The sequence below is a fragment of the Bufo gargarizans genome, chromosome 2, assembly GCF_014858855.1.
Source record: "Bufo gargarizans isolate SCDJY-AF-19 chromosome 2, ASM1485885v1, whole genome shotgun sequence".
NCBI classification, from domain to species: Eukaryota; Metazoa; Chordata; class Amphibia; order Anura; family Bufonidae; genus Bufo; species Bufo gargarizans.
In genome coordinates, this window is record NC_058081.1 from 229,214,933 (window position 1) to 229,237,286 (window position 22,354).

At 42.8% G+C, this 22,354-nt stretch overlaps 1 protein-coding gene across 3 annotated transcripts in view; it reads right to left on the reverse strand.

Annotated features, from left to right (window-relative positions):
* Positions 1 to 6,314: 6,314 nt before the first annotated feature.
* Positions 6,315 to 22,354, reverse strand: part of LOC122927829 (phytanoyl-CoA dioxygenase, peroxisomal-like) — a 69,334-nt gene continuing 53,294 nt past the window's right edge. For 2 of the 3 annotated variants that reach the window (XM_044280090.1, XM_044280092.1), the window contains 5 exons: positions 18,858 to 18,939; positions 17,447 to 17,628; positions 16,518 to 16,667; positions 13,084 to 13,218; positions 6,315 to 7,218 (listed from right to left, as the gene is read on the reverse strand). In XM_044280090.1, coding sequence (XP_044136025.1) covers positions 7,141 to 7,218; positions 13,084 to 13,218; positions 16,518 to 16,667; positions 17,447 to 17,628; positions 18,858 to 18,939 — 627 coding nt within the window. In that variant the 3' untranslated portion in view covers positions 6,315 to 7,140. Of the gene's footprint in view, positions 7,219 to 10,980; positions 11,697 to 13,083; positions 13,219 to 16,517; positions 16,668 to 17,446; positions 17,629 to 18,857; positions 18,940 to 22,354 lie in introns of those variants that run through there. The other variant, XM_044280091.1, reaches the window with a different exon arrangement.

A 22,354-nucleotide genomic window follows, 5' to 3' on the forward strand; every position in this document is an offset into this window, starting at 1 on the left:
GGGGTAAAAACTAACATCTCCGCTACATCCGTTGCCAGAGCAATGTATATATGGCTTGGAGAACTAGACGAACATCTGAAGAACAAGACTCCAAGAGAAGAGATCAGGGAATCTCTCCCCCTTCTCCGCTCCGCCACGGCATTTTTAGCCGATGCGTCGGCAGAATCAATCAGATTTTCCGCCAAGGATGCTGCCCTTTCTAATGCTGCCCGTCGGGCTTTATGGATGAAAGCCTGGTCCGGAGACAAGGCATCCAAGGCCAAGCTTTGTTCTATCCCCTTTTCAGGGGAATTTGTCTTCGGCCCCACTCTGGATAAAATCCTAGAGGGCGCAGCAGACAAGAAGAAGGGTTTTCCAGAGGACAAAGAACCAAAAAAGAAGCCCTTTCGGCAGTACCAGCCCCAGCAGAGATCCTACAGGGGGAAAGGGAAGTCTGGCCGATGGAGTTATCCAAAAGGGGGGAGAGGAAGAGGCTTTATCCTCAATCCCCAGAATAGGCAACCGAAGCAGCAATGACGCCAGGGTAGGGGGGCGACTGATGGGTTTTCTATCCTCCTGGAGTCTGGTAACTTCAAATCCCTGGGTGCTAAATATAATCTCCCAGGGCTACAGGATAGAGTTCACATCAGTCCCCCCAAAAAGATACTGCATTACATCTCAGAGCAGATCAGATCTCCCGAAAATCTGGCAGGGAGTCCAAGACCTCTTAGAGCTAGGGGTAATACGAAAGGTTCCTATCCCAGAGGAAAGAAGAGGATTCTATTCCAGTCTTTTTTTAGTAAAAAAACCAGATCAATCCTTTCGCACGATAATAAACTTAAAACCCCTAAACAGGTCTATCTTATACAGGAGGTTCAGGATGGAGACCATCCCATCCACAATCCCTCTGATTCCAAAAGGAGCATTCATGTCATCAATCGATCTGAAGGACGCTTACTACCACGTCCCCATCCATCATCTTTCCCAAAAGTATTTAAGGTTCGCTCTAAGAGGACCAGACAGGTCTATACATCACTTCCAATATGTCGCCCTCCCTTTTGGTATCTCCTCGGCCCCCAGGGTCTTCACAAAGATCGTAGTAGAGATGGTGGCCTGCCTTCGTCAAGAAGGAATCACAATTATACCTTATCTCGACGACTTCTTAATCCTGGGCAAGACAGAATCCGAAAACCTTTCGGCGACCCAAAGATTCTCGGAACTCTTAAGGAGCCTCGGATGGATTATAAATATAAAAAAATCCACCCTAACCCCGTCCACGAGAATAAAGTTCCTGGGCGTGGAATTAGATTCGTCTCGACTGATGACCTTCCTCCCTCAGGACAAAGCTACTGCCCTGATAGAGAAAGTCAGAACATTCCAGAAGGCTCGCAACTGCTCCATCAGAAAGGCCATGAGTCTCCTAGGAAGCCTAACTGCCTGCATCCCCTCGGTGGCTTGGTGCCAAAGCCACACAAGAATAATCCAAAATTGGATCCTAACTATCTGGGACGGAAAACAGTTAAGCCTGGACAGGGTCTTTCGGATCCCTCAGTCTGTAAAAACAGATTTGGACTGGTGGAAAGTAAAAAGAAGACTGCTAGGGGGCCTTCAGTGGCGGAATCATCCCGTCATTCAGGTAATTACGGACGCAAGCCTCGGAGGCTGGGGAGCAAAGATAGGAGATCATCTTCTACAGGGTACCTGGCCTGCCGAAATAAGAGACAGATCTTCCAACTACCGAGAGCTTTACGCAGTCCTGGAAGCTTTATTAAAAGGAGAGTGCCTTCTAAAAGGACAACATCTAAGAGTAATGTCAGACAACACTACAACGGTGGCCTATCTGCGTCACCAGGGGGGAACAAGATCACGGCCTCTTGGCGAGATAGCAAAAAGAATTTTCTCCTGGGCAGAAGTAAACACTTTATCTCTGTCCGCCATCCACCTAAGGGGCTGCGAAAACACAGTAGCAGACTTTCTGAGCAGAGAGACAGTAGACCCAGGAGAATGGTCTCTGAACAGGAAGATCTTCCAAAAGATCTCAGAAAGGTGGGGCTGTCCAGAGGTAGACCTATTCGCCACCAGGAAAAATGCGCAGGTAGACTGTTTCTGCTCCCTAAACCCAGGAGACAATCCATGGGCAATAGATGCTCTATCAATACATTGGAATTGGAGACTAGCCTACGCCTTTCCCCCAATACCACTATTACCTCGGATTGTCCAGAAGCTTCTGGAGGAACCGACTACTCTCATCCTGATAGCCCCTCTATGGCCAAAGAGAAGTTGGTTCTCCACTCTAGGACAGTTATCGCTGGAGGATCCGTGGGAGATTCCCTTCCAGAGGGACATTCTGGTCCAGGGCCCTCTTCTTCACCCAGACCCAGGCATGTTCAGGCTGTCAGCCTGGATCCTGAGAGCGAGACACTAAGAAGCAGAGGACTTTCGGAAAAGGTGATATGTACTCTGAGGGCAAGTAGGAAAAAGGTGACCTCCTCCATCTACCTCAAGATCTGGAAGAAATACTGTTCCTGGTTAGGAGTTGAGCGCCCAGACACCACCTCTCCTCCCATCAACAGAATTTTGGACTTTCTACAGTGCGGCCTTGAGTTAGGCCTTAGACCTAGTACTTTGAAGGTCCAAATTTCTGCCCTAAGCTCCTTCTATGACTGTAGCCTGGCCAACCACAGATGGATCAGGAGGTTCTTCAGGGCGGTTGCTAGGTTGAGACCCTCCCTGAGATCCAGAATTCCGACCTGGGATCTTAACACCGTACTAGAGGGCTTAACAAAACCTCCATTTGTACCTTCATCGGAGATCTCGTTAAAACACCTTTCCTTTAAGACTGCCTTTCTGATCGCCATCACCTCAGCCAGACGCATCGGGGAGATCCAGGCTTTATCATGTAGAGAGCCCTACCTCCAAATTAACAAGGATCACATCCGTTTAACTCTCGACCCAGGCTTTCTCCCCAAAGTAGTCTCTCCTTTCCATCTAGAGCAGGAGATCTTCCTACCCTCTATCCCTAGGTCCGATCAGGCAGGGTCTAGTGATAGGTTACATCTCCTGGACGTCAGGGACATAGTTATCCGTTACCTGGATTCTACCAGAGATTTTAGGGTGGATGACAATCTCCTTATTCAGTTTTCAGGGAAGAATAAAGGAAAGAAGTTAGCCAGGTCTTCCATAGCTAGATGGATCAAATCCACTATTGAATGTTGCTACAAGATCCAGAACAAACCCTGTCCTGGTAATGTTAAAGCCCATTCTACTAGGGCCACATCCTCCTCTTGGGCCGAGAAAGGAGGGGTCTCGCTGGACCAGATTTGTAAAGCCGCAACCTGGTCTAGTGCTAATACTTTCGTAAGACACTATCGTCTTAATCTTCCGGACGCAAATGAAGCTCTTTTCGGCCGGAAGGTTCCTACAGGCGATATCCCCACCCATTTAGTTATCTGATATGTCTCAATGTGGGCCGTCATGGTGGATGAAATGGAAAAACCGCAATTAGACTTACCGGTAATTCCGTTTCCTTGAATCCACCATGACGGCCCATACTATTCCCCGTCCCTAAAAAAAAAAAAAAAAAAAAAAATATATATATAAAATATATTAAAAAAAAAAAAAAAAAAAAAGATTTTTGGGATTTATGTTGCATATTCATGCAGGAGTTTAAGGGTATGGATCAATATCCTTTTACTTTTGTTCCACCTTTTCGGGTAATTGTAAAGCACTGAGGAGGTGGAGGGGTGGGGGGTTCTTAAACTCTCTATGTGTTCCTGCCCCTACAGAGGTCAAGGGTCAATCTCAATGTGGGCCGTCATGGTGGATTCAAGGAAACGGAATTACCGGTAAGTCTAATTGCGGTTTTTTTGTCCTAAGTTAGCGGAAAGTGAGACTTTGTGAGAAAAAAAACAAAAAAAAATCAATATCCGCTAACTTATGCAAAAAAAAAAAAATTCTAGGAACTCGCCATGCCACTCATTGAATACCTTGGGGTGTCTTCTTTCCAAAGTGGGGTCACATGTGGGGTATTTATACTGCCCTGGCTTTTTAGGGGCCCGAAAGCGTGAGAAGAAGTCTGGGATCCAAATGTCTAAAAATGCCCTCCTAAAAGGAATTTGGGCCCCTTTGCGCATCTAGGCTGCAAAAAAGTGTCACACATCTGGTATCGCCGTACTCAGGAGAAGTTGGGGAATGTGTTTTGGGGTGTCATTTTACATATACCCATGCTGGGTGAGAAAAATATCTTGGTCAAATGCCAACTTTGTATAAAAAAAATGGGAAAAGTTGTCTTTTGCCAAGATATTTCTCTCACGCAGCATGGGTATATGTAAAATGACCCCCCAAAACACATTGCCCAACTTCTCCTGAGTACGGCGATACCAGATGTGTGACACTTTTTTGCAGCCAAGGTGGGCAAAGGGGCACCTTTCGGATTTCGCAGGCCATTTTTTACACATTTTGATTGCAAGGTACTTCTTACACATTTGGGCCCCTAAATTGCCAGGGCAGTATAACTACGCCACAAGTGACCCCATTTTGGAAAGAAGACACCCCAAGGTATTCCGTGGGGGGCACGGCGAGTTCCTAGAATTTTTTATTTTTTGTCACAATTTAGCGGAAAATGATGATTTTTCATTTTTTTTCTTTTTTCCTTACAAAGTCTCATATTCCACTAACTTGCGACAAAAAATAAAAAATTCTAGGAACTCGCCATGCCCCTCACGGAATACCTTGGGGTGTCTTCTTTCCAAAATGGGGTCACTTGTGGCGTAGTTATACTGCCCTGGCAATTTAGGGGCCCAAATGTGTGAGAAGTACCTTGCAATCAAAATGTGTAAAAAATGGCCTGCAAAATCCGAAAGGTGCACTTTGGAATATGTGCCCCTTTGCCCACCTTGGCAGCAAAAAAGTGTGACACATCTGGTATCGCCGTACTCAGGAGAAGTTGGGGAATGTGTTTTGGGGTGTCATTTTACATATACCCATGCTGGGTGAGAAAAATATCTTGGTCAAATGCCAACTTTGTATAAAAAAATGGGAAAAGTTGTCTTTTGCCAAGATATTTCTCTCACCCAGCATGGGTATATGTAAAATGACACCCCAAAACACATTCCCCAACTTCTCCTGAGTACGGCGATACCACATGTGTGACACTTTTTTGCTGCCAAGGTGGGCAAAGGGGCACATATTCCAAAGTGCACCTTTCGGATTTCACCGGTCATTTCTTACACATTTTGATTGCAAAGTTCTTCTCACACATTTGGGCCCCTAAATTGCCAGGGCAGTATAACTACCCCACAAGTGACCCCATTTTGGAAAGAAGACACCCCAAGGTATTCTGTGAGGGGCATGGTGAGTTCCTAGAATTTTTTATTTTTTGTCGCAAGTTAGTGGAATATGAGACTTTGTAAGAAAAAATAAAAAAAATAAAATCATCATCATTTTCCGCTAACTTGTGACAAAAAATAAAAAGTTCTATGAACTCACTATGCCCATCAGCGAATACCTTAGGGTGTCTACTTTCCGAAATGGGGTCATTTGTGGGGGTTTTCTACTGTTTGGGCATTGTAGAACCTCAGGAAACATGACAGGTGCTCAGAAAATCAGAGCCGTTTCAAAAAGCGGAAATTCACATTTTTGTACCATAGTTTGTAAATGCTATAACTTTTACCCAAACCATTTTTTTTTTGCCCAAACATTTTTTTTTTATCAAAGACATGTAGAACTATAAATTTAGCGAAAAATTTATATATGGCTGTCGGTTTTTTTGCAAAATTTCACAGCTGAAAGTGAAAAATGTCATTTTTCTGCAAAAAAATCGTTACATTTTGATTAATAACAAAAAAAGTAAAAATGTCAGCAGCAATAAAATACCACCAAATGAAAGCTCCATTAGTGAGAAGAAAAGGAGGTAAAATTCATTTGGGTGGTAAGTTGCATGACCGAGCGATAAACGGTGAAAGGAGTGTAGTGCCGAAGTGTAAAAAGTGGCCTGGTCATGAAGGGGGTTTCACCTAGCGGGGCTGAAGTGGTTAAGGAAGGCATTGGGCTGCCTTCCCTGCCATCGAGTCCCCGTCACAGAAGCGCAGAGACCTGATGGCTGCTTCCTCCCTGCACGGACATCGCACTGACCACGGCTGTGCAGGGGTTAATGCGCCGGCACCGGTGATTTCACCGATGCCGGCGCATACAGCAGGGGTCCGGCTATCAGTGACTGCCAGACCCCTGCTGCTGATCGGGCGGGCGCAGATCCTGCACTGCCCAATCAGCGTGCCGTACATGTATGGCGCTGGGTGTGAAGGGGTTAAAAGAACAAAAAAGGACAAACATCGGCTTATTTGGCAAAATATTCAGTTTTAATTATGTCCCAGACAAATAGGTCAAAAACATTAACTGTTCCTACATTGGCTGAAACCTTAAAAACAAATAGTGGTTAGTGCAATTGTCATTTATCGCTTTAATGTGTATAGACAGTGAGTGTTTTGTAAAACACAAAAAGCTAATTCATCAGTCTCTAAACATGAGCACCGCAAAAGTCCAATCAAAAGTAGGTCAACTTCAAATCATCAACAATGTGCAGTGCCAGACTTGCGCTGCTTCTACAGGACAAACAATGGTTCGATGGAGATAACCGTTACCACATCCACTCCGAGATTTTGAAGATCCCTCTCGATTTCACCACTGGTATAGTCCATCACTGTTCCCAGCTGTGAAGCACCGCACTCTCAAAAAGGAAAAACACAAGGAGCATCCCAATAGTGAAGTACTGTAGACCAAAGTGCTTCGGCACTTGCTGGATGGATTAATAAACTATCACTTGTTTGCTAATTAACTGAGTGTCATGGTGATTTTGACTATTGCACGTGGTAAATCTCCCTATCATTGAGCACCAGACCGACATTTTATGTCAGAGTGCCAAGCATTTTCTTCTGTTCTGAGGCTGGGGCAGGGAGACCAGAGGCAGAGTGACATTCCTCTGCATAATATGGTTATCCAGCGTCTCCAGTGTTTTATTTGACGTTTGAGGCTGTAGCACTCACAGGAATGCTTCAAACAGTCGATCAGCAGAGGATCTGATCTTTAGCCCTTAACCCCTTTGGGACACAGCCTTATTTCACCTTAGGTACCAGGCCATTTTTTGCAAATCTGACCAGTGTCACTTTAAGTGGTGATAACTTTAAAACGCTTTGACTTATCCAGGCCAGATTGTTTTTTCGTTACATATTGTACTTCATGACACTGGTAAAATGAAGAAAAAAAAAATACATTTTTATTTATAAAAAATAAATAAAAAAATTTACCCAAAATTTGTAAAAAAAATTGCAAATTTCCAAGTTTCAATTTCTCTACTTCTATAATACATAGTAATACCTCCAAAATTTTTTATTACTTTACATTCCCCATATGTCTACTTCATGTTTGGATCATTTTGGGAATTATATTTTATTTTTTGGCTTACAAGGCTTAGAAGTTTAGAAGCAAATCTTGAAATTTTTCAGAAACTTTCAAAAACCCAATTTTTAGGGACTAGTTCAGGTCTGAAGTCACTTTGTGAGGCTTACATAATAGAAACCACCCAAAAATGACCCCATTCACTTTTTGGGGAAATTTTCCATTTGAATACTTTTTTTACAGTTACAAAGCAAGGGTTAACAGCCAAACCAAGCTTATTTTACATATAGCTCCCTGACACGTGTTGGGACTATTATATAATTTTATTTACAATTGGTCCTTAGGACCATAGGTGTCCCTAGATTTACACGTGTCATTGATATTAAAATGTAACATTTATTTCTTGTCCTTAAAAAATGATAATAGTATCTAGAACCTCTAAAGTTAAAATTGTCAGCTATGTCTGACTATTATATTCTTGGTCATCCTATATCTGATTACAAGGTACATCCACTAGAGGGCACTCTGCACTTTCATCTGTTGTCCTCTTAATTTATTCTGTTATAGCATAATCTATGCCCAGACAGTGCTCACTGTTAATTGCACAGTGTGCTGCCTTCTGGCAGCGATTGCCTTAGTGGACTGTATTCCTATTCCTCATTTGACAGATTCAGACATACGCTGGCTAAAAAACACACAGTTATCACTATCTGCCTCCCGACATGTTTCGCCAGGAACTTGGCGTCTTCGGGAGTATGGGCAGTGGATTGTGTGCTGGGGGCGGAGCCAGGCTTATAAAACCTCCCTATGTGTATCTTTGTTACAATGCACTGAAAAGAGGCAGCCTATCGGTGTATGTCTGGCAGATAAAGCTAACTCCTCCCACTCACTAGTTGACCTATAGGCTCAAAAAAAAAAAAAAAAAAAAAAAAAACTATAAACAGTAAATATAAATGTATTGGATAAAGATGGACAAAGGGGAAAATTCTATCATTGATCCAGATCGTAGAATCACAGCTAAGACAATAATATGGACTAAGGAAATCAAATAAATAAAATCAGTAAGTGTCAAAAAACAAAATAATAAGAATAGTCCCAAATTGTCCAGGAAATGCCAGCTTACTCAATCCATCAATACATTTATCTTTAATAATAAAACAATACTTCAGTAATAAATGGATATATGGATAAATAGATATTATTAGACTAATGAGTCATATAAAGAATCAGCACCCCACTGTGTCAAAAGACAACTCAAGATAGAAATGACAATTTATCAAGCAGAAACTAAGTCCTAACGCATACGCAATAGAAATCTGCGATACCTGCTCTATCACTGCGAGCAGATGCAGTACATCTAAGGACTACAAACATCCTAATCCTAATAAGTGCGCATTGAAAATCCACGATACCTGCTCTATCACTGTGAGCAAACGCAGTTCATTCTAGGATCGTAAATGACTAAGTCATATGACATGCGCAGACACGCAATGGACTCGGTGTCGCATAGGCTATGCGTCACACTTGCGGAAGTACGCGTAAAAACACGATCTATACCAAGCTAGATAGCAAGTATCTGGACATGCGCAATGACTTACCACAGGAGCAAATAGGCATCAAGTATTAGCGCAATCCAACAGCGCAGCTTTGAGCCTATAGGTCAACTAGTGAGTGGGAGGAGTTAGCTTTATCTGCCAGACATACACTGATAGGCCGCCTATTTTCAGTGCATTGTAACAAAGATACACAATGGCCCAGGAGATCGGTACACACATAGGGAGGTTTTATAAGCCTGGCTCCGCCCCCAGCACACAATCCACTGCCCATACACCTGAAGACGCCAAGTTCCTGGCGAAACATGTCGGGAGGCAGATAGTGATAACTGTGTGTTTTTTAGCCAGCGTATGTCTGAATCTATAGTAATGTGATAGTCAAATGAGGAATAGTAATACAGTCCACTAAGGCAATCGCTGCCAGAAGGCAGCACACTGTGCAATTAACAGTGAGCACTGTCTGGGCATAGATTATGCTATAACAGAATAAATTAAGAGGACAACAGATGAAAGTGCAGAGTGCCCTCTAGTGGATGTACCTTGTAATCAGATATAGGATGACCAAGAATATAATAGTCAGACATAGCTGACAATTTTAACAGCCAAACCAAACTCAATATTTATGGCCCTGATTCTGTAGTTTACAGAAACACCCCATATGTGGTCGGAAACTGCTGTACGGGCACATGGCATGGCGCAGAAGCAAAGGAATGCCATACCGTTTTTGGAAGGCAAGTTTTGCTAGACAGTGTTTTTTGACACCATGTCCCATTTGAAGCCCCTCTGATGCACCCCTAGAGTAGAAACTCCATAAAAGTGACCCCCATCTAAGAATTTACACCCCTCAAGGTATTCAAAACTGATTTTACAAACTTTGTTAACCCTTTAGGTGTTCCACAAGAATTCATGTAAAATAGAGATTCAAAATTTCACTTTTTGGGCAGATTTTCCATTTTAATATTTTTTTTACTTTCACAAAGCAAGGGTTAACAGCCAAACAAAACTTTATATTTATGGCCCTGATTCTGTAGTTTACAGAAACACCCCATATGTGGTTGTAAACTACTGTACGGGCACACGGCAGGGCGCAGAAGGAAAGGAATGCAATACGTTTTTTGGAAGGCAGATTTTGCTGGACTGGTTTTTGACACCATGTCCAATTTGAAGCCCCCCTGATGCACCCCTAGAGTAGAAACTCCAAAAAAGTGACCCCATTTTAGAAACTACGGGATAGGGTGGAAGTATTGTTGGTACTAGTTTAGGGTACATATGATTTTTGGTTGCTCTATATTACACTTTTTGTGAGACAAGGTAACAAGAAATAGCTGTTTTGGCACCTTTTTTATTTTTTGTTATTTACAGCATTCATCTGACAGGTTAGATCATGTGATATTTTTATAGACCAGGTTGTCACGGATGCGGCGATACCTAATATGTATACTTTTTTTTATTTATGTAAGTTTTACACAATGATTTCATTTTTTAAGCCAAAAAAATCATGTTTTAGTGTTTCCATAGTCTGAGAGCCATATTTTTTTCAGTTTTTGGGCAATGTAAGGTGACAAAAAATGGTTTATTTAGCACAGTTTTTATTTGACATTTTTTACGGTGTTCATCTGACGGTAGTCGGTCGATACGTATGCGGCGATACCTAATATGTATACTTTTTTTAATTTATGTACGTTTTACACTAACAGTTTTTTTAAAACAAAAAAATTATATTAGTGTCTCCATATTCAGAGCCATAGTTTTTTTTATTTTTTGAGCGATTGTCTCAGGTAGCATTTTTTGCGGGATGAGGTGACGGTTAGATTGGTACTATTTTGGTGGGCAAACACCTTTTTGAGCGCTTGCTGTTGTACTTTTTGTGATGTAAGGTGACAAAAAAAAATGGTTTATTTAGCACAGTTTTTGTTTTTTATTTTTTACAGTGTTCATCTGAGGGGTTGTGTCATGTTATGTTTATAGAGCAGGTCGATACCTAATATGTATACTTTTTTCCCCTTATTTTTTTAACTTTATTTGGGGAAAATGACGTTTTTGTTTATTTTTACTTGAAACTTTGGGAATTCAACTTTTGGGGGTCTGATCCTTTACAATGCATTCCAATACTTCTGTATTGGAATGCATTGGCTGTAAGAGTAATACAGTGTTTATTACTCATACAGCTTCCGGCCTGGAAGATCCAAGGTGCTGGAACTCACAGGCACGTCACAGGAAGGCAGCGGCGATGCCTCAGGAAGGCTTTGCACTGCCTTCCATGCCATCGGGTCTCCCCTATAGCCGCATGGGGACCCGATGGCACCGCCGCCAGCCGCCACCACGATAGGTAAAAGGCGCAAACCGCAGGTCTGAATTGACCTGCGGTGTGCGGCGATCACCAACATGAGGGGGTCAGGCGCCCCCTCCCCGCGCATTTAGCAGAGGTGCCTGCTCGATGATTTGAGCAGACACCAGCTTCCGATCACCGTCCGCCGCGCGGCGGTGATCGGAAATACACAGGGCGTACAGGTACGCCCTGTGTCCTGAAGATATTAAACAAATCTGTTCCCCATATCACCACCAGCAGTTAAAAAGTAAAATCATATTTCCCTTCACCAAGTGCTTGTCATTTGAATTACACAAGAAATAATTTCAGATCTTGAACATGAGAATGAGAACGATAGAGACATTTTAAGGACAAGCGTTCTTTGTGGCACAAGGAAATCAGAACACCAGTTACAGGTTGATTCTCTCTCCTTGTACAACTCGTGCTTTTGCCATCCATATATCCTGAAGCAAAAAGAAAAAGTCAGAGACAAAATGCTGCTGTGACAAACTACAACAACTAAAAATAACAAACTCTTGAAATAAATCTGTACTGGTAATTCAGCAAAACCCAAAATTAAAATCAAAATATGTACAGATGTATCCATTCTTATTTGTTCTCTTGCTGCACTTTCTGTATAACAATGATGCAATAAATACACTCTTTCAATGGCTTTTGTTGTCTTTAATGAAGAGATAAGGCACTACAATGGCTCACACTGAGTAAGAATGGATGCATCTGTATTGTACCTCACTGGGTGCAAGCAATTATTTGTACAGCCTAATATATGCATTACTTTTGCTGGTCCAGATTTACAGCTAGTAATATACGCTGGTTGTCAGTCCAAACAATTGACAGCTCTGCTGTAGGACACATCCAGTCTCAGTGAGAAGTTCCCAAAAGCAAAGAAATCAGATAATATTTCAGAGAGATTACAGCTGTCTAAGGCCTCATGCACATGAATGTGTGCCGGCCGACCCTGTGCTGCAGCTTGCGGTCCGCAACACACGGGCACTGATCGCGTGCTCACCGCCTGCGGACACAGACCCATTTACGTGAATGGGGCCCGCAATACTGCATCCCGCGGTCTACATTGCAAAAAAGTAGTACATGCACTCCTTTTTTTGTGGTGCGGAGGCACAGACAGAAAACCCACAGAGGGACTCCATAGTGCGTCTGATCTGTGCCTCCATTCCGCAGCGCACCTTCCGAATTGCGGACCCGTTCAAGTCAATAGGTCCGCACCCGTGATACGGTGAACACACGGCCAGTGCGTGTATATTGCAGATCCGCTGTTTGCTGGACACAATATTCGCACGGAACTGCTAAGGTCGTATGCATGAGGCCTAAATATGAAACCTGATAGGCTCATTACAAGTCAATAGAGCCGATCTGTGAGGCTCCTTTGCAAAATGGTTCAGTTGTAAGACAGGTTCACCATGGTGTCCATGAAACCCATAAGCCTTGACACCAGTGTGAACAGGGCTTTAAGAACAGTGATCTACTAAATGTCTTTTTAGGCAATTGAGCCAAATTACCTGTGAAACAAGATCGCACAGTGTAATAAATGAAGCATGATTACATACATCATACATTCTTACTTTACTGTGTAGTGAACAGAGCTAGTTACTGCAGCGCTGCGCCATTTGAAGTGAATGAGCGCAGCACTACAGTAACCAGCTCCACCCATTATGAATTGGACAGAGCTGGTGATCGTGGAGTGGGTCTGACCCCTGCTACTCAGATATTAATGGTTTCTCCTCAGGATAGGCCATCAATATTAGAATCCTGGAATACCCCTTTAAATAATAAAAACTAGTTTCCGAATAATGTAACGGCGTAATGTCATACCTTTAAGGTCCTAAGTGACTCCATTGCAAGCTGTTTCTTTATCACTTCAACAAACTCTTTCTCAATGTTTTCCTGACTTGTTCCCTTGACATCTATATAGTAGCAATCTGAGCTGGCAAAATGGCAGGAAATAGCCTATAATCACAAGATAAAAACAGGGATTTATTCCACACGGACAATATAAATAGCATTAAATCTAAGGGTACTGTCACACTAGCGCTTTTGTTTTCCGTGTCACAGGAGCTCAATACTGGAAAAAAAATGAGTTTTAGCCTAATACATTCTGAATGGAGAGTATTCTGTTCAGGATGCATCAGTTCAGTCCCTCTTACGTTTTTGGACGGAGAAAATACCGCAGCATGCTGCATTTTTCTCTCCCGCCAAAAATACTGATCACTTGTTGCCAGCATTAATTTACATTGTAGTGTATTAGTGCCGGATCCGGCATTAAGAGTTACAGCAAAACGGATCTGTCTTTCCGGTCTGCGCAGACCTTTAAAAATTTTAAAAAAAAATAAAAAAAATACTGGACAAGTTTTTCCAGATGATACCGGAGAGACTGATCTGGTATTTCAATGCATTTGTCAGACGGATCCGCCTGACAAATGCCATCAGTTTGCGTCTGGATTGCCGGATCCGGCAGGTAGTTCCGGCAACGGTACTGCCAGCCGGAATCCTCTGCCGCAAGAGTGAAAGTACCCTAAAGCTCGACATAACTAATACTTCTGACATTATATAACTTCATATTCTACCCATGAATTGTGTACCCTAATACACCCTGCAGCTTGCTATATTACTACACCTGAAATTCAGATGCATATCGCGACTGATCTATTCATTTCAATGAGGCAAATCGAGTCCAAAAGGAATACAAAACAGAAAGCAGGTCAAATGCAGACCAAAGTTTATTCCTTTGGACTCCATTTGCCTCACTGAAGTGAATAGATCACAGTATATGTTTGAATGAAGTTTTCAGATATTTGAACATACACCCCTGATGGAAAGCCCAGCACGGCACTCTGGGAGAGAATTATTAGTATTACTGGGACTTTGGGGAGCACTGTGAATATAGGGGGCCTACCTATATGGCACAGTGATTTCTACAGTAGAATATCTGGGGACATTAGGGAGCACAGTGGGAACAGTATTGGGGGTAGCAGCAGGATAACACTTTTGGGGCACCAGGAAGAGGAGGAGGATTATAGAAAAGTGGTTAAAGGGGTTGTCCGAGTTATGAAAAAAAAAAAATATATAGCACAAAAAATCTGATGGGCAGCAATATATAACTAAGCTAAGCAAGTTTTATCCAAAATATATATATATTTCCTAATTTCCCTGTTTCTTTTCTGGCCCTTTGTTTACATGCAATACAAACCATCTCTGCCCCTCCCCCTGCTATGCTAAGGGAGTGAATACAAGTGCTGCCCTGAGTGACATGTCTGCCTGCTGGGAGAATCAACAGCATGTTGTATGTGTAGGACTACAAGTCCCAGCTGTATAATGACACTGCTAAGGGAGTGGATACAAGAGCTGCCCTGAGTGCTGGGAGAATCAACAGCAACTTGTAAGTGTAGAACAAGTCCCACCTCTATAATGACACTGCTAATACACACAGGATCTTCCCCCTACCTTCTTGTGCAATGCTCTCTCTAGTCTGTCAGCTCCTGTGCCCAGAGTGGTCACTGCTGCAGCTACCCAGTCTGTGCAGCTGTAAAAGGGTTAAGAATCCTAGGAGAGAGCAGACAGCCCGGCAGTGAAGGGGGGGGGGGGGGGGGGCGAGGTGGCCATTACAGTGATGACTCTTTTTCAGGCTTGTAAACAAACTTTTTTTATCAGAGCAGGGAGAGAAGCTGACATCACAGGTCATGTGACCCTCAGTCAAATCCGATAAACCAGGCACTGCAGATAAAGTGAGTTAATTGAAAAGTTGTTATATTTGCCTAGTTAGGAATATAGAAAGAACAAAAAAATAACTCGGACAAACCCCTTTAATATAAAGTTTATTTTTGGCAAACTCTGCTGAGAGAAGATGTAGCTGAAATAACTGGGCCAAATAGAGAAGAAGAGAAAAGAGAATATCTACATCAGGGGGACGACACTGGATTTAAGAGGTATGCGGTGCTGTGTCATCTTGTATGTTTGGTATTGGTGAATATAATGTCCAGCCACATATGTGTCACCTATTTCTTTAGCGCCATTTTCTGCAGCTCTGGTCTGTTAATAAACTGCAGCAAGGACTTGCTGGTATATGGCATGTTACTGCTGCAGCCAATCACCAACCAGTGATCTAACGCTGAGGACTGGTTGCAGTCGTCACATGGCATACACCTGCACATCAGTGTACACATCTCCAACACTGTGACGGATGTGCACACTTGCCCATTACATTCCTGTCAGTCTTTGTTTACATAAAAAGGTATGACAGCACAACATTTCACATACAAACAAGAAAACTGAAAAATAAGGATCAGTCTAACTTAAAGTGGTATTACACCTACTATAAATGAAAAAAAAAAAAAATAGAAGCTCTTTGTGCACATTTGTGATCAAATGTGTGTCGGGCCCATCTACCAGGCATCAAGGTGGCTTCTGCAGTTGGGTCCCTAACACTAACAGAACTGCCTCTCCTGGACTAAGCCTACAATATTCAGGGTAGTGTAGGAGTCAGCTACCTGTATACTCTGCTCAGAAGCCCCAGGCAGATGGTGCTCAATCTAAAAGAGGCAGCTACCCTTAATATATACTACAAGAAAATTTAGACTAGCACATTCATAATCACAGATGCATATCCATAAGGCAAACATGCAGGAAGCAAACAAAACCTTATTAATGCCTGATAGATGGGCCAGACACAGGTTTGATCAAAAAAAAAAAAAGAGCTTCTATCCCCCCCCCCCCCCCCCCCAAGTTAGATTGATCCTTATAGTTTTATTGTTTGTATGTGAAATGTTGTACTGCCATACCTGTTTTTGTTTGCTTCTGCATGTTAGCGTTATGGATATGCAGCTGCGATTATGAATGTGCTAGTCTAAATTTTCTTGTAGTCTTTGTTTACATGGCAGCAGCAATGATGCCAGAAAGTCCAGCACGTCACAGGCATCCTCACTGCAGCCATATAAACAAATCACTCAGAATAGAGTGGCGAGAATGTAACACCTGAAAATTGTTGTTTTTTTCGATATGTTGCTGCCATATTTTATTTTTAACTACTGAACAATAATTTTTCTTCTGGGGAGTTTTTGATTCAAGGGCATTTTAGAAGAGTGGAAAGAGGGCATGACGTCTAAAAAGGGGTGGGATGTATGTCTGTAAAAATTTTAGGCTGTCTGTAAATTTCAGTTCAGTTGAAAGGAAGGTTGGCAAATTTGGACAGTACATTGTTCTTATGTTAGGTTATTTTGCGGTTACTATTTATGTGGTGCAGTCTGTTTTACCTTTCTGAAGCCAGCCGTCTTGTTCATTCCTGATCCATGGATAAGTATGGGGTGAAAGAACACTGTGTCTCCCTTTTCCATGGTTAAGTGCACTCCAGGGATGTTTGGATCATAATCACGAACTCCATGGTACATCTTATTGACCCCACCCTAAAAACAGAAAATTCACGCATATTATTGCACATGGGCACATTAATTCATGCTATGCAACCATTTTTTGGCATAAAAGAGTCACAAATGGTTGCACAATCAGCATTTTGCACAAATATTTCCTGTTTTCTGTTGCTCAATGCAATTTTATAACAAGTGGGCAGGGTGTGGTAGAAGTGTGCAGGGACTCCTTGGCCTGACACATTGGCCTAGATTTCAGATGCTGCAGAGTTTGTGCTGGCTGTGCTCCACAAAATATATTAAGATGCGCTGCTTCTTAACAAATTTATTTTAGATTAAGTCTTTCAATGGAAGGGTTTTTTGGACATGCTGTACCTATGGCAGGTGGGACACTTTTTGCACTTTTGACATGTACAAATAAGAACAAAATTTCAAAATGAAAAAAAATGAAAAAAATCATGCTAAGTAGGCGGGGAGGCAGTGGCGTAAAAATGACTGGGCCCAACAGCAAATTTTTGAAGGGGACCTTTCCCCAGCAACCTCTTCGCAAACCCCTCCTCCTTTAAGGAGAATATAAGTGGTAATATTGTTAACACTATTGATATCACTATGTTATAAAACTATAATACAGTATTACCATATAATTCATCCAGATTTTTTCCTTACTTTCCTTAATGTAAACCACATAATCTGGTAACCAAAAATGTAAAGCTTCCAACTAAATTATTACTAAATTACATACTATTCATATTTACGCTACATATAAATGGTATAGCATTTCCTTTAGACTTGGCTGAAGTGATGAAAATGTTCCTTACCTCCCACTCTGGATAATCATGTTGTTTGAGTTCTCCTGTGTGAGTTCCTGGAAAAACCACAAGGCATCCATTGCTTCGGTCAATGTGCTCCATGGCTGTCCAAGCACAAACTATGCGGTCTGCAGGCCTGAATGCAAAGTAGTACAGATCCTGGTGGAGTGGATGGCGAGAAGTCTTCTTACCTGGAATAAATAACAAAAATGAAACTACATTTAAATATTCCCCTGATTCCGCTCCTCATGGATTTCCCCACTTTGGAGAATATTAAAGCCCCAAAAAATGTAAGAACCCCCCCTTCCCCCCCCCAAAAAAAAACAACAACCCAACAACTATTAAATAAGTTAAAATGAAACTCTCACAACAATAGAAAAATAACTAAATAACTCATACAATTTTTCTCCCACAGCTTCCAGTGTTGAGCACCAGTCCTGCAGTGATGATGTCACTTTCTAAGCTTTCAAACAATACCAGAATCACAGCATTAAATCCATTACATCAGAAGATGGCAGTGAAGCAGGTTTCATTTCTTTCAATCCCAACTCGAATTTTAACAGCTATATCTTCCAATGTAGTGGGTATAATGCTGTGATTCTGGAAAGAAGACCAGGCCCATAACTCTAGCTGCTACTTATCCCAAGATATGAGAAGCTAAAGCGGCCCTACCCTCTTCTTAATTCTGGTTTTCTTTGGGACCTTGGCACAGCAAAGCTCACCGAGCTGGGCACTTAGGAGCAGTTTTCCAGCAAAATAAAAGCACTTTTCCAGGACATGCAATGAAGACACGAAGTACACACAGGTATGTTTAAAATGTGTTTGCAATCTTCTGTGGGGTAATGCTGTTAGTCATATTAGTCAAAATGACATGCCAGATTCCCCTTTAAACACTAACCCTGGGTTCACACCTAAGCGTTCCTCAAACGCGCGTTTTTTGTAATAGTAAACGCGCGTTTGACGCGCGTTTGTGTCATTGACTGCAGTGTCCTATGGCCACAAACGCGCGTCAAAACGCCCCAAAGAAGCTCAAGTACTTGTTTGAGCGTCGGGCGTTTTACAGCGCGTTCGTACGCGCTGTAAAACGCCCAGGTGTGAACCCTTCCCATAGGGAAGCATTGGTTTTCATGTCTTAAGCGTTTTACAGCGCGTTTGAACGCGCTGTAAAACGCTCAGGTGTGAACCCAGGGTAAGGGGCACATTTATTAAGACCCACATTTTAGATGCCAATGCCACTTGCGCTCGTGGTGGATCCGCCAAAGTTATGTAGAGGCGCCTTTAAAAATTTGTGGTACATAAAAGGAAAAACATATGTAAATAGATTTACACTAAAGATGTAGAACAACCATAATAGAAGAAAATAAACTCTGCTATGCCTGTTCACAGCTCTCATTTTATTAGCATTTGAGAAGCCACTTGCCTGCATCTGGAGGCTTATTGATCAGCATGGAGTGCATGGACATGATGTTGGGGCCAGTGAAACACTCCACGTACTGCAGAATCTAAGAGACAAGAACAAGCTTTCAGTATATGTATGGTGCATCTGGAAAGTTTTCAGACCTTTCACATTTTGTTATTGTGCTAAAAAGTTTAAGTTTCCCCCCAATCTGCACTCAATACCCTATAAATGACAAAGTGAAAACAGAATTTTAGAACTGTTTGAATTTATGTTTGTATTTATGAAAGTATAAACTAAAATTTTGCATAAACATAAAATAAGTATTCAGGCCCTTTACGATGACACATGAAATTTAGCTCTGTGGCCCCCCACCCCCCATTTCCCTTGATCACCCTTCCAAACTAAGTAATCGCGGCAAAAGGGCCTTTCATGCTAAAAGAAGTGACTAAGAACCCAATGGTCACTCTGGCCGAGCTCCAAAGATCCTGTGTGCAGATGGAAGAAACTTAAAGAAGGTCAAGCATCACTGCAGCATTCCACCAATCTGCACCTTGTGGCAGAGTGGACAGAAAGAAGCCTCTCCTCAATAAAAGACACGTGAACGTTTGCAGAAAAGCACCTAATGGACTCTCAGACTGCGAGAAACAAGATTCTCTGGTCTGATGAAACGAAGATTGAACTTTTTGGCCTCAATTCTAAGCGTCATGTTTGGAGAAAACCAGGCACTGCTCAATATCATTTTTACAGTGAAGCACGGTGGTGGCAGCATCATGCTGTGGGGGTGTTTTTTAGCGACTGGGACAGGGAGACTGGTTAGGGTTGAGGGAAAGCTGAATGGAGAAAAGTACAGATATTCTTAACGAAAATCTGATACAGAGTGCTCTGGACCTCACACTGGGCCGAAGGTTTATCTTCCAACAAGACAATGACTCTAAGCACACAGCCAAGACAAAGCAGGAGTGGTTAAGGGACAACGCTGTGAATGTCCTTAGGTTCAAGTCAGGGCTCTGGCTGTGCCACTCAATCGACCATCTCTGGTGAGACTTGAAAAGGGCTGCCAACTGACAGTCCCCATCCAAAATTGACAAAGCTTGAGAGGATCTGCAGAGAAGTGGCAGAAAATCCCCAAATCCAAGTGTACATTTGTGGCATCAAATTCAAGAAGACTGGAGGCTGTAATCACTGCCAAAGGTGCTTCAACTACTGTAAGTACCGAGTAAAGGGTCTGAATACTAATATCAATGCAAGATTTTAGTTTTTCATTTTCAAATTAGGCATCTTTCACACCTGCAGCTGGCAGGTCTGGTAGACAATGGCGGCCAGGCAAAAACTGCTGCCGTAGTGTTTGTTGTCCAGCCAAAACTGCATATTTGCAAGGTTGAGGCCAGAAGGTGATAGTATCTCTACCTGAAAAGCCTGCCAGATTTCCCTGCTGCTAGTGTGAAACTTGCCAAAGTTAGCAAACATTTTGTTTCCACTTTCTCATTATGGGGTATTGAGTGCAGAATGATGGGAAAAATTTGTACATGAGAAATATCAGTATATCTGACTAGTGTACGAGTTGCAACCTGCATTTTCCCCTCTTTTGCTTAATCTAGCTCAAATTGCACACTGAACACAGAGGAGATCCTGCTCCCCTATCTTTCTGTAGCACACCCTCACTAGAATCATGGAGGACATTATGCAGCAACACTGAGCAGCGTATTTACAGTCAGGTCCATAAATATTGGGACATCGACACAATTCTAACATTTTTGGCTCTATACACCGCTATAATGGATTTGAAATTAAACTAACAAGATGTGCTTTAACTGCAGACTGTCAGCTTTAGGCCTCATGCAGACGACCGCTGTTTGCTTCCGCACCCGTTCCGCCGATTTTAGTGTTTCAGGTGCAGACCCATTCATTTCTATGGAGCCATTGAAAATGCGGATAGTGCAGCGTTTGCCACCCGCGTCAGTGATTCCAGTCCGTCAAAAGAATATAACCTGTCCTATTATTTCTGCTGAAAACGGTTTGCGGACCCATTCAAGTCAATGGGACGGCTAAAAGACGCGGAGGCACACAAGATTGTCATCCGCGTCCACGTCCGTTTTATTCCCATCATTTGCATGGCAAATCTGTCTTAGACTTTTTTTACATTCCTTTATGTCTGGTGGTCCTCCAAAAATAAAGGAAGACACGCGGAAACAAAAACGGAAACGGATCACGGAACACCATTTTGTGGAACGGAACACAATAACGGTCGTGTATGCATGAGACCTTAATTTGAGGGTATTTACATCCAAATCAGGTGAATGGTGTAGGAATTACAACAGTTTACATATGTGCCTCCCTTTCACTTTTTAATACTTGGTTGCAAATCCTTTGCAGTCAATTACAGCCTGAAGTCTGGAACGCATAGACATCACCAGACGCTGGGTTTCACCCCTGGTGAGATTCTGCCAGGCCTCTACTGCAACTGTCTTCAGTTCCTGCTTGTTCTTGGGGCATTTTCCCTTCAGTTTCGTCTTCAGCAAGTCAAATGCATGCTCAATCGGATTCAGGTCAGGTAATTGACTTGGCTATTGCATAACATTTCACTTCTTTTCCTTGAAAAACTCTTTGGTTGCTTTTGCAGTATGCTTTTGTTCATTGTCCATCTGCATTGTGAAACGCCGTCCAATGAGTTCTGAAGCATTTGGCTGAATATGAGCAGATAATATTGCCCGAAACACTTCAGAATTCATCCTGCTGCTTTTTGTCAGCAGTCACATCATCAATAAATACAAGAGAACCAGTTCCATTGTCAGCCATACATGCCCACGCCATGACACTACCATGCTTCACTGATGAGGTGGTATGCTTAGGATCTGTCACGACCATGGTCATGACTCCTGTACCGCATGCTGTTGCCTGCGGTCTGGTTTTGTTGTTCAACCATAGGTGAGTGCCGCTAGTATGTTGCCTCACTTGTGGTTGCCGCTGGCAACATGTTATTGTCAGTATAGCAGCCTGAGCTGTGCTAGGCTGCTTGCTGCTATGTGCATGCGGTTGCACCTGGCAACCTCTCTTTATAGGTGTGCCTTTTATCCGTTAAGTATGGTGTGGACATTAGCGTCTCAGCACAGGGATCCAGTCAGCAAGGCTGTGGCAGGTAGGTGGAACTAGTGCAGTTCACCTGCCATATCCATAGGTCTGTTTTTGTACCCCTTTTCCTTGCAGCTTGGCCAGTGAGACTCCTGTTCCTCCGTGCCTAGGAGGAACAGGTCGTCTTACCCTGCTCCTAGTTCAGGGCCACCCTGAGGGCTAGCAGGGACTATTAGGTTCCGGTGTATGAGCCCTCCCACCATCAGGGTTGGCTCATATGGTTAGGAGTTAGGAGTCAGGGTCAGGTTAGGGACGCGATAGGAGGTGACCTGCTCCCTAATTCTGTCGTCCTGGCCAAGCAACCAATAACATCGTCTGGCATCGCACGGCTGAGGGTTTTCCCCATCCTCAGCCGTGACAGGATCATGAGCAGTTCCTTTCCTTCTCCA